The sequence below is a fragment of the Rutilus rutilus genome, assembly GCF_951802725.1.
Source record: "Rutilus rutilus genome assembly, chromosome: 3".
NCBI lineage: Eukaryota > Metazoa > Chordata > Actinopteri > Cypriniformes > Leuciscidae > Rutilus > Rutilus rutilus.
In genome coordinates this window covers 53658709-53675260 of record NC_140211.1, presented here as the reverse complement: position 1 = coordinate 53675260, position 16552 = coordinate 53658709, and the positions used below count along the sequence as shown (strand labels likewise).

The following is a 16552-nucleotide window of genomic DNA, read 5'->3' as shown; positions in this document are numbered from 1 at the left end:
TTGTTCTGTCACCATGGGTACCTCCTCAGCTGGTTCACAAGGATTCAGGACTGAAAGATATTGGGATAAAGTCTCCCTTAAATAATTTTGCAGTTTGGTGCAAGTAAGTAAATCAGACATGGTACTCTAGCAGAAAGAAACATAAGTACTGTAATGTTACTGCATCACTCATTGATGCGATGTTCAGACAAAGTTTGTTTGGAAACATTACTAGCAAGGGGGCATAGGCATCCTGGAATGTGTAGGGATTGTAACAGTCAAAAGCAGTGATAGGCTACATTTACAGGTGATTTAACCTGAGAAGACACAGACCAACCTAGCCTGGCTCCACACACACGCATTCAGAATATAAAATGTGAGTATAATTCAGCTGGTCATGTGATCTCAACAAGGCGGCGGCCCCCATGAGAGGACTTCTATTAGGCTTCTAATATGAATATCAGTATGTTCATCTCATGTGAATGTACATCATTTTAAACATTTTCTTTTCCAAAAAGTGCCTTTCATTTCTTTATATGTCAAACTTTTTTCATTGAGGAAAAATTGATTGAGTGACCTGTGGTTCTCAACCAGGGGGTCAGGCCCACTAAGGGGTCTCAAGACAGCTTAAAATGATTTTAAGAAAAGACTAAATATACTTTAAAATAAGCTTAAACCCAAGATGTAAGCTGATGTCATATTTCTTATTTTAATTAATTCCATCAACTCCTGTCATTTTAATACTCCTGTCATTTAATAACCAGGGTTCCCTAGAAAACCTGAATATATGCACTGTCAGAAAAAAGGGTACGGTTGGGGTACATTTGTGAACACTTAGGGTACAAATGGTGAAGTTGTAACCTCAATGGGTCATAGTTACACCTTAGGGTACAAATATGTACCATTTAGTGGTAAAAAACTGTCAGAGGGTCCATGTTTGGACCATTTAATACCCAAACAAAGGTACAATCTGTGACAAAAGGAGGAAGCCAAAGGGTATGAAATGGTAAAAGCTTATTAGGCTCTGCATCCGCAGTGATCTCAACAATTCAGTGAACACATAATTGTCAATCACCCAAAATAGATTAAACGTAGAGCAAGATTTTCATGTTCATGAGTTGTTGGTTATATAGAAGATGGGATTGATGGTGGGATTGAGAAAGATTAAGAACCGGAGAGGTTTTGGGCTCTTAGCAACAACATTTAGTGTTGGTTTAACTTTTGTGGCATCTTCTATATAACTGGCTGAGAATTTCACAAGGTTTTTTTTATTCTTGTACCTCCATGCATCATTGATCTGCTGAGGTCTGTCGGATTCAACAGCACTATTCCATCACGACAGAACGAACAAAACCTTGACAGCCTAGAAAAGGAAGATGTGTTTAATAGCACTATCCAGCTCGCTGCTACAAAAGATGCTGTATTAAAGACCGTGGGTGGATTTAATTATCAATGCTGTCACGCCTCTGCAGTGAGCTTTGACCTTGGGTGTTTTTTTCAGGCCTGTGTTCCTATGATGTTCTCTGACCCGTTAGGCTGTGGAGACGACGATCCGTTGCTGTGGTGACACATCGAGTCACGCCACATTTCGAGATGAGATTTCACAGTTTGTACGGAGTTCAATAAAACCTCAAAACATCTCACATCTTATCTTTGCACACTCTGCTACCATTGACCATAAGGAACAGATGATGGTAGAAAAGGAGAGGATAAAGCGTTAAAGACCTGGACATGGCATAGGGTGTACAATGACTTATTGTCTAATTCAGATAAAGATTCACAGGTTTTTACTACGAGATAGCACTCTAATGACCATGAAACCACATCCGTGGCTGCATCATAACACAATGGATTTTTATGCATCTTGATAAAATTCATAGAGGCATTGACTTGTGATTCATCTCTCGATTTATCATAATGCATCACTCCATATGGCACAAGGGGGAACAGAAAGTGAAGATCACCATCCAATTTCCTGTGTAAATATTACCAGCTGTTTAGTAGCGCTAATCAGAGATCCCAAACGCTCATTTCCTTAAAATAATAATAATAATAATAATAATAATAATTCTTGGACGGAAATAAACAGGGTCATTGAAGACCGGGACCACCTTTCTTCTGTTCTGATACTCCATTGTCAGCTTGGCTCCAACTCAATTGTTTTTGTCTGCATGTGCCATTATGCAGATTATGTACGTATCATTAGGTTTTACTAGGTTTTGCCCACCGTCCTTCTGCCCGAGAAAGACATGCAAATATTTACTGGAATGAAGGACAAACGGTTGTGTGATGCCATAAAGCACATAGAGGCAGCTGGGTTAGAGCTCACAAAGAGTGTTCAGTGTTTAATATTACAAATAAGAAGTTGGCCTTGGAGTTAAAAAGCTTGAGAACCACTGCAATAAGTAAATGTGTGACATGCGACTCTTTGCACAGATGGTCAGGTCCTGAAGCTCAAGATGCTCTTTGCATGATGGACAACATGATCATCAGGACTGACAAACTTAGTTCATGTAGTTCAAGTGATGCTGCCATGTAAGCAAAAGAGTTCGGTAGATCTATTATATCATAAACATACCTGTCTGAGCAGACTGGTGGTGTACATAACAGGTCTGTTTGTGTTTGTTCCCATGACAAACGAGTGTAAAGATGCACACTAAATGTACTTATTGCCACCTTGTGGCCAATTTTAATATTGGACAAGGACAAGGTCTTCTATTGCACAAACCCCATTGTATGGGATCACATTTTAGGAATCCCCATGTAATATTAGGCAAAGCCTAACCAATTCAATGCAGTGCCAGATGGTTTGTTCATGATACAAGTAAATAACGCTGCATGACATCAAAACCACAGCCAATCCAAACAAATTTGATGCTTAATGTGAATCTGTAGATGAATTAGATTTCATCCACATGAATTAAAAACAATGTGACAAAAAAATAAAAATAAAGTTATGTACCAGAAGAGCTGGATGTCACCTTATGTATTTTGTTTGGTTAGGTCTCAGATTGGTGTAATTGTTAACCAGAATGAATTAGTACACTTTGTCCAAGGTCCCAAGTACACATTTAATTTGCTTTAAAAATTAATGCACAAAACCCCTTTACTTACATATGGTCAGCCTCAGCCAAGGTGGTTTGGCAAGGCCACTACACATAGCGGAACAAAGTTCTTTAATTTATTGGGGTATGTTCGATTTTAAGCAAATACTCAACATGACAGCCAGTTCCTCACAAAAAGCTATACCTGCTTAAAGGTTATTGCAATTAATAGTTCCATTAAGAACTATTACTGAAACGACCTTTACTGGCTAAATGTTTCAATTTAGAAAATTAACCACTAAAAGCTTTTTTGGAAACCCAAAAAGGATCTATGGCATCAATTGCAAACCCCATTTCATAGCTTAAAAATAAAAATAAGTGTACTGCTTTAGAAAAGGCTGGAACTAGTAAATATACTAGTACAGCCATCAAATTGTGCAACATGAGGGGTGGAGAAAGAAAAAGGGGCAGAATTTAAAGCAGATAAAATAAAGAACTTGAAACCATTTGTAATTTTTATTTTTTTATTTTGTGAAGTGACTTTAGTGTTAAACAAAATCTGGGACACACTGGACTGTGAAAAGTGATAAAGGTGGTTGAGGAAAGGACTAAACAGGTGCAAAGTTAAAAAAAGATTTGTTGGTTTATCTTAAATGTTAAGTAACCTGGTTGCCTTAATTTCCAGGTCCTTAAATTAATACAAAGAGCAATCTTTCCTTGTATTAACTCCTAAGTTAACTCAATTAAGGAAACCAGGTTACATCAAGTTAAACCAACAAATCATCTGTTGAAATCCAAAAGCCATTACATAGATAGAAGTCAAAGTACACTGAAGGATTAAGGCATGCTCTCCTTGGAACACACTCATGAATCATTCACAGTGACAGAACATGAAAAATAAGGGTAAACTTTGATCTCATGAGCAGAACACACTGCAGATGGGTCTTTCACATGTCCTCAGTGTGAAAACTGTACACAGTGAACCGTCTAGTTAAAACAATTAAAAGCAACAGTGACAGCATCTGTGACATGTAGGTGATTTAAAAATAAAAACTAATGTGAAAGTTCACATTACAATTTGTAATAATTTATTCTGTGAAGTGACTTAAGTGTAACAAACAAATCTGGGATGTACTGGACTGTGAAAAGTGATAAAGGTGGTTGGATGGAAAGGACTGAACAGGTGCAAATGTTAAAATGATTTGTTGGTTTAACTTAATGTTAAGTAACCTGGTTGCCTTAATTGTCAGGTCCTTAATACAAAGAAAGAGCAATCTTTCTTTGTATTAACTAGATTTCATTAAATGAACTCCATTAAGGAAACCAGGTTACATCAAGTTAAAATACAATTAAAAGCAATAGTGACAGTATCGGTGACATGTAGGTGATGTGAACATGTAAAAACTACAGTAAGAGTTCACTTAGAACAGATATTACCCCACCGTGGCAACCCAAAACTTCACTCTTGTAGTCCGAGTGAGATGGCAAACAAATCCATAGTGAAGTCAAACCCAACAAGTGTTCACATTATGAAAGAGTCATTGTTTCTGCATCTGAGAGAGAGATCTATGGAAACAAACACAGGAAAATGCACACTGGAGAGAAACCGAACACCACCCTGTTCAAAACAAATCAATTAAGTCAATACTAAAAACACAGGGCCAGTATCGCCAATAGCAATACTTTTTCATTTTCATCAGAGGAAAATTGTGTCCATGTCAAAACCGTGATAACAGAAGCCGTGTCCTAGCCGTGATGGTTGGTAACCGGTGTAGCTGGCTCAGGGAAGGCTTGAGGTGGTCCAGTCTGGGGCTCATTCAAAACACCTTAGCTTCAATAATGGCCTGGATGAAGTGAGGCAGCTCAAGCTTTGTGCCGGTGTCAGAGAGAAGATCATCCCGCAAAACAGTCATCTAAGTACACACAAACGACACCAATTTATAATGCATGCGCCCACAAGACAAGTTGTCATTGGAATCTTTCACTTGCATAAACCGCAGGGTCCCAGTGTAGACAACTGTGACTAAGGTCACTTTATACAACAGTCAAGTAAACAAAATAGAGTAACTTAAACGTCACAATTTCTACTTACGGTTTCTGCTCCGCCAATGAAATTAGTTCCAAGCCAAAGCAGGCTCAAGCTGGGACGCTGTGTCTCCGAGCAGCACATCTTGGCATTTTGCTACTGCATGAATGAGCAGAAATGGTGATTTAATGACTCCAAAGAGAAGGCTCAATTCAGAATGGCAAATTACAAGAAATTTTACCTTTAATATCATTGCCAAAAATAACAGGTGGTAAAGAAGTTAACATGATCACAATTAACTTTTCCAGAAGCTGAGGCAAACACTAGGTGCACAGTGTCATACAAACTGTTTTTGACACCAAAATAATTCAATAAAACTCTTAAGATGCAACAAAACCCTAAGATAACTTTAATGAAAGCAGTCAACTCAGGGAATACCAACTTGTTTTTCACTGTAAAAAACAAAGTTGCATGACAAAGTCACATTACTACAGTTTTTCAATGTATAGCATAAATAAACTTGCCTATTTACTAACAGGTTTACCATAGGATTTGTATAGTCTCTTACCTTTAAAAAAGTTAATCATTTTATAGTGCATTTCCATGGCAAATATAGCATTTCAAATTCAGCCAGTCACTGTGACTCAACTGTATTTAACAGCGGCATTTTGGAGGGCTATGGAGTCAAACTACATACCTTAAAAGACTAAAAGTGTAAAACTTTGATCAGTGCACTTAAAGATCTCTTAAATGTCTTCTAAATTCAACCAAAATTATTTCCCAAAAGGTAATTAGCAGAGTTGTCTCACCTGGTATTAGCACAACTTCACCATAGATGCTGTAGGTCCAACTTGTGAAAATGTGAATGTGCACAGATGCAGCGTTGGCCTAAATATATGGGCCTACATGGGCTTTCTTAATGAGCCATTTCACAGATGAGACCAATTACGTCTCATCTGTTTTCCCTTAACAGATATCAGTAAAGTACACATGGCACTCATCACTAGCTGATTAGATATGCAAATGAGCGAGGTTGCACTCCAGCACTCTGCAAAAGTCATTAGCAAATTCATATAGTGAAGATATTGGTGAGTTATGGTTTCAGGGGGGAAAAACTCCCTTTTATATACCTGCTTGCTACAAGTAGGCTAAAACAGTGGTTCCCAATTCCAGTCCTCGTGACCCACTGCTCTGCACATTTTGTATGTCTCCCTTATTTAACACACCTGAACCAGATCATCAGCTCATTAGGAGAGACTCCATGAACTGAACTGAGTGTGTCAGATAAGAGAGACCTACAAAATGTGCAGAGCAGTGGGTCACGAGGACTGGAATTGGGAACCACTGGGCTAAAAAACAATAGCAGCAGTTATATGTATTTTGAGATGGCAAACCTGAAACCTTTAAATATTAAAACATGTGTATAGCTGATAATTACCCTTCAGATTAATTGTACTTCATTACGTACCAATTTATTTTGGGGTGTTTTTAAATTACAGTACTTGAATATGCATGCTAATTTTTTTAGGCTACTCCTTAACCCTTTCGGACCCTGCGGCCATTACAATGGACATCACATGTCAGCCCCCCTTTTTTTTTTTTTTACTTCTGGAGCATTTCACCTTTAAAGCCTGCAGTCCATGAGATTGGACGTTTGTCATCCAATCAAATGGCAGTAAAGCTCTGCATGTAGTAAAAAAAAAAAAAAAAAAAACACTACTTTGAAGAGAAGCATGGCAGCACTTCACTCCAAACACAGAAGCAAGCAACATTTTCTATGGTTTTATTACATTTTTTTGATATGTTTACCAGTATTTCATAGTTTGGATGTAAAATAGAAAGATTGAACTTATTAATTAAAGTTAAAAATCGATTGCAGAATTGCAAATTTTAAATCAGGACTTTTTCAAATGTGTCTGTCCATTAGAATGGACAGTGGGTTCAAAAGCCTGTTACTGAAATCACATTCCAGTAACTGAAGTCCAGTAATGCTGATTGCAATTTCTTATATAAAAAATCTATATCACAGTACCGATACATTTTTGAAACTTTTTCATATGCAGAATATATAGTTCTTGAAGTGCTTGAACATATAGCTGATGGAAATATCTCAGATGTTGACTTTATGTGGAGTGATGAGGAAGATGGAGATGTAAGAAAAATATCCGTATTTAAAACTTTATAAAGTAAAATGAATGGCTCCCGGCCAAACGAACATACGTATTTGACTTAAATCTAAAGCGTAACTTGAATATAAATATTTTTCTTACACAAACGCAACACTTCGCTTCAGAAGGCCTTTATTTACCCCCCAGAGCCGCATGGAGCACTTTTATCATGGATAGATGCACTTTTATGGACTTTCAAAACAGAAACAACCATTCACTGCAATTATAAAGCTTGGAAGAGCCAGGACATTTTTTAATATAACTCCGATTGTATTCGTCTGAAAGAAGAATGTCATATACACCTAGGATGGCTTGAGGGTGAGAAAATCATGGGCCAATTAAAATTTTTGGGTGAAATATCCCTTTATAGCTATAGTACACCCAAAAATTATATTTGTCATCACTTAATTATCCTCATGTTGTTCCAAATCTGTATGAGTTTCTTTATTCTGCTGAACACAAAAGAAGATATTTTTAAAAATGTCAGTAACTAGACAGTTGACAGTAGCCATTGACTTCCATAGTATTTTTTCCTACTATAGCCTATATAACTACATATATTATTATAATATAATATTATCAGCATTACTAATTATTTTGAAAATTATAATAATATTTAGCAGTAATGTATCAAATTACAGTACAATACCGTATTAATTACAGCAAAAGCAGACCAAATTACGAAATACAGTAAAAATACAGTAAAGTATTATTTGGTAGTTTACAGTACTGATCTTGTGTACTGTAAAGTGAATTACAGTACAGTTACTGGAAATCGAAACACAGTAACTTGCTGGCAACCGTGCTGCCAGTAATGTACTGTAAAAATACAAGAAAATCGTTTACAGAGAAATTGTTTCAAAGATGCACACAGGAAATTACTGTAACGTGAATGCATTGATTGATTCCTAGGTTTATTTTGTTATGAATAAACAAATGTGCAATCTATAAAGCAAAAACCTTACAATTAAAGTTGAAATGTTGTAATGTTCAAGTTTTTTGTCTAAAAAAAGAAAGATGCACAAAAAAATGACTCTAACATGACCATATTGATTGATTCTAAGATATTTAGTTTGTTACAAACAATGTGCAATCTGTAAAACAAAAACCTCAAAATTAAAGTTGAAATGGTATACTGTTGAAAAGTTTTTGACCTTGAGAAAATGCTTTAACTATATACCAACCATTTTTATGTTTATTATTTAATTATATGTTGGTACATTTTTGTGAAGTACACCTGTTTTGACCTGACATCCATTGAAATGGACAAAAAAAACCCAAAATACTATGGAAGTCAATGGGGACCAGCAACTGTTTGGTTACCAACATTCTTTAAAATATCTTCTTTTGTGTTCGACAGAAGAAAGAAACTCATAAAGGTTTGGAACAACATGAGGGTGAGTAAATAATGATAATCTTTTAACTATTCCTTTAAATAGCCTATTAAAACCATGTCATTCACCCATTCAAAGTCCATGATGATTATTCATTCTTGTGAAGATATGTATCAACAAAGATATATAAGGGACTTTGCTATCAGTAACCACACCACAGACGAATATGTTTCAATCAGTCTGTGATTTTAACACCTGTTGTGTCATAAAACGTTTCAGTCAGGATTTTTTTTTGTGGAAAAAAAACAAAAACAACAGGCAGCTTTACAGAGTTTGTGTATTAAAGTTACTTTATTATTTATCATCTTTCAAAGTGTAGCATATGTAAAAAAAAAAAACAAAAAAAAAACCTTTGCTTTTACATAACCCTTATTGTATGTTTGTTTTTAGACAACCTACTTTTGATTTGGTTTTTGATGTAATGCTCAATATCTTTGTGTTTTTTACACTTCTAAATAGAAAATTGATGATAAACACAACCCAGTCACTCAATATACACGGTACACACAACCAAAAAGGTGTTTAGGACTTTTCAGCATTAAGGACTTTTGGGGTTGTGTAACGTGACGCCATTGTGCGTAAAACATGCGTGTTACGTTCCACGGTCTCGCGATGCTCTGCTCATGATTCTGATTGGCTGCTATTGTGTTCGTCGCTGGCCGTGTGCTGAGTGAACTGAGCGCTGATTGGCTGGTTTGGTTGAAGCGAATGGATTCAGTCACTCATTTCTCGTGACTCGTCACTGGTGGTGAAATGGTGTGCCGGTTGGACTAGAACTAGGACAGGTTGCGTGTAATAATAATAATAATAATAATAATAATAAAAAAATAAAAAAACACAGCTTCAAGCAAAAAGATTACAAGTAAAACCTGCGCACTGAATTCCAACAGAGAAGCGACAGAGACAGAGTAAAGATGGGGGAAGAAACGGAGAGCTCAGTGAATAGAGAGAATCCGATCATAAAGGATGAAAATACAGGCACATCGGAGGAGAGCGGTGTGAAATACTACACAGTCGAAGAGGTTCAAGCCCATAACATGATCAAAGACACATGGCTCATCATCCACGATAAAGTTTACGATATCACAAGTTTCATGGAGGAGGTAAGACGGTTGGAGTTTCATCATCATGTCCTCCCACACCTCAGCTCACACTGCAACCACACAGCACTAAACCCTGCATGATTTTACTTGACTTTTCTATCACATATGTATGTTTTACACAATCTACTCTTACTAATTTATGCTGGAATGTCTCTAGACTCGAAACATAAGCTGCTGTCAAGTGTCAAGATAAGCAAAGTTTGTGTGGCCCGATCAGTGTGTTTAGCATAACTTACTAGATTCAGTGCAGTAAACAACACTCTGAAGGATTAAACTAGCAAACACTGTTTATAATTTATTTTAATTTCAATTTTTTAAAGCAAAATTCAATGAAGACTTTGCATGATTGGGTATTACCCACAGGCAAGCCCAGTCACGTTGACCTTTCACAGAGAAATGAACGATTCCAGTGCTGGTAATCTCTTGACACATTTATTTTCCTTCAAATCCTGTGTCACGTTTTGGAGTTTTATACAACCTACATTTCTTTTAATTTTAGTATGACACAACGACTGTGTTGCTTACAAGAAGCGTGTAAAACCGAGCAAGTCGGTAATCAAATCTTGTGAATTAGGGCTGTGTAACTAACGATTATTTTGGTAATCAGTCGATTATCTTGACGATTAATCGAGCAATCGGATTTTTTTTTCTGTGGAAATAAAAATAGACCCAAGCAAAGACCTAAGCCTTTAAAATGAATTACACATAAATTAACAATTGGGTTAAAACACATTATCGAAAGCAAGTAATCATGATTTTATAGAAAAAACAATATAAACAATCATCTTATGCACATATGCCTGCATAGGGCATCAATGGCCTGGTGGTCTTACACTTGATCAAATTCTTGTTTAATATTGTCCGAACAACATTTAATTCAAATAGTCACTTCTCTATGATAGAAATGCTACAGCCACTGTCATTTCTTGAACATGAAAAGTAATATTTGAAAGAAAGAAGAATTCATATTGCACTTACTGCCCTCGTTATTTATGCGTTTCTTCTCATATGTTTACGTACAGTTAAGACATAAACCGAACGTTTATTGTGAATACTTGCCTTTGGACATACCTTTTTGTGTATTTATTTCGTTCAAGCACAAGAAGACGCCAAAGAGAAAGTTTATCATTTGGATGTATTTTTAAGTCTTGTCAATTCAAATTTTGTTATTGAATTGAGTTCTCTTTCACGTTGCCTTGCGCTTGAATCTGAATGGTTAAAAATCGCTTGTATGTTTACATTGACAAGACTTAAAAATACATGACAATGACAAACTATCATGACTACGCGGCACTGGCCCGATTCCGTCAACTGTCCCGAGCATCATTCACGCGGGCCATCGGGCAGTCCTTATTATCGAGCCCTGTAATTAATAATTCCTGATTCATTTAGTGAATATGAATTTTTTAGTAACTGCTGCAATTGAATCTGAAAGTGTTTGATTCACTAAAGTAAACTGGTTCATAGTCATTTGTTCGGGAATTGGTGTACTTGCCCTTTGTTTTTGATCCACCTAAAAAGTATTTAGTTCGGTGTTGTGGCAGAACCGTTAACAGGACCGAACTTTAGAAAAAAAACAGGAACTGAAATATTTTACCGAAGGCGGCATAAAACAGAAGTTGTGATAGTCTTTTCTTCCCTATCGTGATGTATATATCTGAGTGAAACGGTTTCTCGAACATGAAAAAAAGTAGGGCGGGACTTGATTTTGTCCATGGGGAATTAATTTGGATGGTTGTGGTTTGCCATTGGTCAAACTCATGTGAGTGACAGGTTGCCACGCAGTCACGTCAGTAAACACGTCATCAGAGAAGAGAAGAGATGTCGCTGCAAGATGGAGGGGAAGTTACTCTGATTAAAGATTACGAAGCAAAAAAAAAAAGTGTGTGTGGATGAATGATTTATAATAAATACGGCAATATTCCATTGAAAAACAATAATTGTCTATTTTGATTTCATAGTGACTAAATTTAGTTTTTTAACCTTGCAGTTAACATGTAATTATTATTATTATTATAATTTCTTTTTTACAAAAGTCAGTTGCTTGGATGGTACACTTTCTCACCATTGTGTAACATCAAAATCAGAAATTGTAAAATTAGATCAGAGGTTACATTTTGTGCAACAGATGTGTCTGGAATTATGGGATGTGCAGAATAGTTGATCAATGAAGAGTGCCTGTCTGTGTTCAGAGGATATAAACTTTTCTTTCTCCTTTTCTTCCATAGCATCCAGGAGGTGAAGAGGTCCTGCTGGAGCAAGCAGGTTCAGATGCGACAGAAAGCTTCGAGGACGTGGGTCATTCCACAGACGCCAGAGAGATGCTCCAGCAGTATTACATCGGGGAACTCCATATGGTAGTGCTTGGTTTTTTTATAATGCATTTCTATGGACAAAACACATCTGCACATATGAGTAGAGTGATACAATTTAATCATTAAAAGATTGCAACTTTAATAAAGCTTTCTTTCCTGTTTTAGGATGATCGAAAGAAAGAATCAAAAAAGGTAAAAACAATTCCAAGAACTCTTTGTGAACCATTGTGAGCGATGCGAAAACATATCGACTGTCCTGTGTAAGTTGCGTTTTGTTAATGTTTCCTCGCTTTGTCACGTTTCTGTTCTAGGAGGTCTACATCACAACTTCCACGGAGTCCAGGTAAGAAGTCCGATTCAGTTCTGCATGAACTGCAGTGCTCAGGTTTGGGTTTTTTATTCTTTAACCGATTTTTTTTGTCTTTTGCTCAGATCATTGACCACCTGGTTAATTCCTGCCATAGCGGCTGTGCTTGTGGGCATCATGTACCGTTACTACATGCTGGAACACAAATCTTCCTGAACTTTGTCACCGCCGTACTTCTCTTGTCTGGAGGCCTTGACTTGTTTGAGAGAGTGAATCTATAAGAACGCTCTCTAAACTCCTGCTCATCCTTTCTTCTTTAGTTTCTACTCATCTGACTGGAAATGGTCCATAGCCCATTGGCTCATTTTGACTGGGTTTTTCTACCAGCCTTCACTTCAGAATCCACAATTCTGTCTATTCTGTCTTTTTAAATGTACTTGGAAATGACTTCAACTCCTTTAAATTAATCTAGAGTGTAGTTGGAAAGGTCAGGTATGGTCCAGCTTTTGCTGATGGATCCTATTTTGCGGAGCATTTTGACAAATCGCATGTCCACAGCCTTCACATAGCTGCTAGTTTGATGTTTGTCAGTGAATTGCCTTAGGTTTATTACCTGAGGCTTTTGACCAAATGATTCAAGTGGAGTTGAAAGTTGCCTCTCCAAGAGAAGAGCATGGAGTCATGGTACTAAAAAGAAATTTCTATTTTAAATGGTTCAGGAAAAAAATGATCATTTACTCACCCTCATGTTGATCCAAACCGGTATGATTTTATTTCTTCTGCGAAAAACACAAAAGAAGATATTTTTGAAGAATGTTTGTATTTTATGGGGGAAAAAACATTTCTTAAAATATATTCTGGTATGTACAGGTGTGGCACGATATGAGGGTGAATTTTCATTTTTGGGTGAACTATCCCTTTAAAGGGATACTCCACTTCAAAATAAAAATTCTGTTGTCATATTCTCACCCTCATGTTGTTTCAAACCTGTATGAATTTCTTTCTTCTGCTGAACAGAAAGGAAGATATTTAGAAGAATGTCAGTAACCAGACAGTTTCTGGTCTCATTGACTTCCATAGTATATTGTTTTCCTACTATGGAAGTCAATGAGACCAGAAATTGTCTGGTTACTGATATTCCTCTAAATATCTTCCTTTCTGTTCAGCAGAAGAAAGAAATTCATACAGGTTTGAAACAACATGAGGGTGAGTATATGATGACAGAATTTTCATTTTAAAGTGGAGTATCCCTTTAAGGAAAACTAGAAAATAATGTCATTGTTTCATACTGTCATAACACTTTTGCATGAATGTTGTCATTCAACATCAGACAATGTGCAAATGCTGAAATGTAAGAAATGTAGCATAGAGTTACAGTCATACAGTGCTTTACCGTTATGTATGCTTTTTTTCTTTTCTTACAATGAAGATTTCTAGTGTACCTGTATCTGCAAACTCGAAATTGACTCCATTACTCAGTCCATTTGTAATTATGCGTTTGAGAGATGTTTTCTTTCTTTTTTTTTTTTTTAACCTTTTGTTTCAATGTTGGTGGGAGAATTTTTTTCAGAAGTGTCTGAACTGTTTGTGAGTACCTGTTCATATAGTCATTGTTCTTATATGCTTCTCTAATGAATTGCTCTTAGCATTGCTTGCATGTTTTTCTAGCTCGACTGGCTTTAGCTGAAAGGGCAGGTCATGAAAAATCATTATATGCAAGTGTTTACTGTTCAACTGCCTTTACCGTTCAACTTCAAAACTATTAAGTAAACCAAAATGTCTACTTTTGTTTGCTTCTGTTGTGTACTTCTGTTATTAAAGCTTCCATTGTATGTCCTTCTCAAACAATATTGCATTTAATTCAGTAGCTTTTAATGAAACATAAGCGAGTCATTCTCATATATATATATATATATATATATATATTCCTAGGCCAAATTCCCATGGTTTCTTGAGTGTCGTTAAAAACAATATATTTTTTTTATAAATCATTCCTGCCCCAATATCTGTGCAAATTTTTCCTGCCAGGCTGTGTCAATGTATTCAGCTTTGTCTAACAATTGATGTTCAGATTTTCATGTTTGTGTGCATTTTATATGCATAGATGACATTGTCATAGTTTTCATTGGATCACATATTAATGTCATAATTTAATTCTAGCGATGGAAAATATAAAAAACTTAGTCCTGAATTGAGTACAAATGTTTCAATAAATGGTTAAAAATGCAAATATGTCTGTGCACTATGTAATTATTGTATATATATTGTATTTTAGACTAAATTAGGAACATGCATTTACATTTAAAATGGGCAGGTACAAGGGTATCATCCACATACAAAGTTGGCTGATAAAAACTGCAATCATGTAATATCCTGGTTAACAATTACTTGTTTACTTAGGATATATGATGTATTTTATATTATTTAAGCACTTAAAACCTTATCAGTTTGACAAAACCTCAGGTCATTTTCACACAAAACTCATTAATTTAAAAAAAATATTAAAAATTGAGTGTTCATCGGAGTGGTCCAAGACGCAAGGAGCTTAAAAAAGAATTATTAAGTAGCCTACATCTGGTTAATTTGTCTGTACTTACAGCCACATCATGAACACTGTAGGTGACCACTGATCTATATAGAATGACTGGATAGCTCATGACGTTCTAAACTGCCACTAGGCCGTGAAGCCACCGGAAGTGTTCGAGCGGCCATCTTACGATTCCCTACCAGCAGAGGGCTCCAATGCCTGTTATACAGAGATTGGTAGCTCCGACGGCACTTTTAAGATGACCCGATGTGCAGCATACAAGTGTAAGACGACGTTCACAAAGGGATGTAGAACAACTGCCCACAGGTAGTAATTCAAGCCCTATTGTAGTAATTTATATGCAAAATTGTCGCTATGCCCATGTTGTTTTCTCCGAGGCAAGAGCTGCTGCTTCTTCAAAAATCAACGATAAAACAGTCAACAGTAGCCTATAAGAAACCTCAGAGCAGCAATAATCACAATTAAGTGTCCAATAGCGACACCATTTGACAGCTTCAAAAGAGCTTCGTGCAGAGTCCGTTTATAACCCGATACAATTTGTATTAAGCATTTCCTGAACATGTAACTTGCTAATCAAACACTTTATATGAACAAACTACTAATCTATAAAACACAATCGGCCTTCCGACCTTTTAATATTGTGTGAATTGATGTTGATATGCGCGAGGGAGTTTGAAGGCGCTGAGAGTGCGCGCGCGCGGCCGTGGCTCTCTCTCTGCTTGTATGCGCTCTGTCCACTGATCTAAATAATTCGTTGTTACGACGACTTGTTCCCTCGTTTTAATAAATCGTGGACACGTTTAACTAATTCCCTCCCTCATTTTGATTTAACGAATTACAACGTGGCCACAATATAATAAAACGAGGGAACAAATTAGTATTGTGCTGAGGTATTATTAATTCGGACGTGGCTACGAAACAATATTCACATGAATATTCACCAATTCAAAAAAATATAGGTCTTTAGCATTCACTATTTAATTAATAGTATCAAACTGTTTTTCTTACCTGTGAAGATAGCTTTTAAGTGAAGGCCGACTAGTGTTCTCGTACAGCTTTTAATTCCTTTTGCAAAGAAAATGCCGTTTTTTAATAAGCAGGAAAAATTTCCGACTTTAAACAAATACCCATTTAAATGCTAAGGGTGTTTGCGTTGTAAAAATGTGCAGGGAGACTTTAGATTTTAAAACGGTGTCTCGTTAGGCAATGTTTTTTCAGTCAAATCATTAAATTTCCTATTGATTCAATAGAACGCATGAGCTCACTAGGGAATACCAATATGGCGGCGCGGTGGCTTCACTGTTCATGACGTCATGAGCTATCCAGTCATTCTATATAGATCAGTGTAGGTGACCCATCTGTAAAGTTGCCAGCAACTGAACAATTTATGTATCTGCTCCATAGAAATAAAAATATTAGGATGGTTCTACGCGTTCACAAACTTTACTACTACTACTACTAATAATAATAATAATAACAATAACAACAATACATTAAATATGCTGGAAATTGTTGTTCTAAAGAAGAAATCGCTTGGTAAAAAAAGTGCTGGTGAGTCTGATTCATTAGGGAGTCGGTTCTTTCGGACGGATTGTTTCAAATAATAGGTTAAAATTCACTGGCAATCACTCAAACATTTTTCCGAGGCGCTCAATTTTATTGTGTAGT

The 16552-nt window shown here is 36.3% G+C and overlaps 1 protein-coding gene and 1 long non-coding RNA gene across 2 annotated transcripts; one reads left to right on the top strand and one right to left on the bottom strand.

Moving 5' to 3' along the window:
- Positions 1 to 3559: 3559 nt before the first annotated feature.
- On the bottom strand, positions 3560 to 6020 carry LOC311288149. Its single transcript, XR_014626894.1, has 3 exons — positions 5859 to 6020; positions 5116 to 5208; positions 3560 to 4936 (listed from the first exon to the last, which is right to left on the bottom strand). It is a non-coding gene; the product is annotated as an uncharacterized lncRNA (long non-coding RNA).
- A 3292-nt stretch (positions 6021 to 9312) lies between these two features.
- Positions 9313 to 14178, top strand: cyb5b (cytochrome b5 type B). Its single transcript, XM_084405774.1, has 5 exons — positions 9313 to 9714; positions 11943 to 12071; positions 12195 to 12221; positions 12341 to 12372; positions 12462 to 14178. The coding sequence occupies exons 1-5, from the start codon at positions 9526 to 9528 to the stop codon at positions 12550 to 12552; spliced, it is 468 nt and encodes a 155-aa protein (XP_084261900.1). The 5' UTR covers positions 9313 to 9525; the 3' UTR covers positions 12553 to 14178.
- Positions 14179 to 16552: the final 2374 nt, after the last annotated feature.

What these genes read in the sequence shown, in the direction of transcription:
- cyb5b (XM_084405774.1), top strand. Translation starts at nt 9,526, where the DNA reads ATGGGGGAAGAAACGGAGAGCTCAGTGAATAGAGAGAATCCGATCATA. An exon ending in TCACAAGTTTCATGGAGGAG is followed by an intron (nt 9,715 to 11,942) that starts GTAAGACGGTTG and finishes TTTCTTCCATAG; the next exon opens with CATCCAGGAGGTGAAGAGGT. An exon ending in ACATCGGGGAACTCCATATG is followed by an intron (nt 12,072 to 12,194) that starts GTAGTGCTTGGT and finishes TTCCTGTTTTAG; the next exon opens with GATGATCGAAAGAAAGAATC.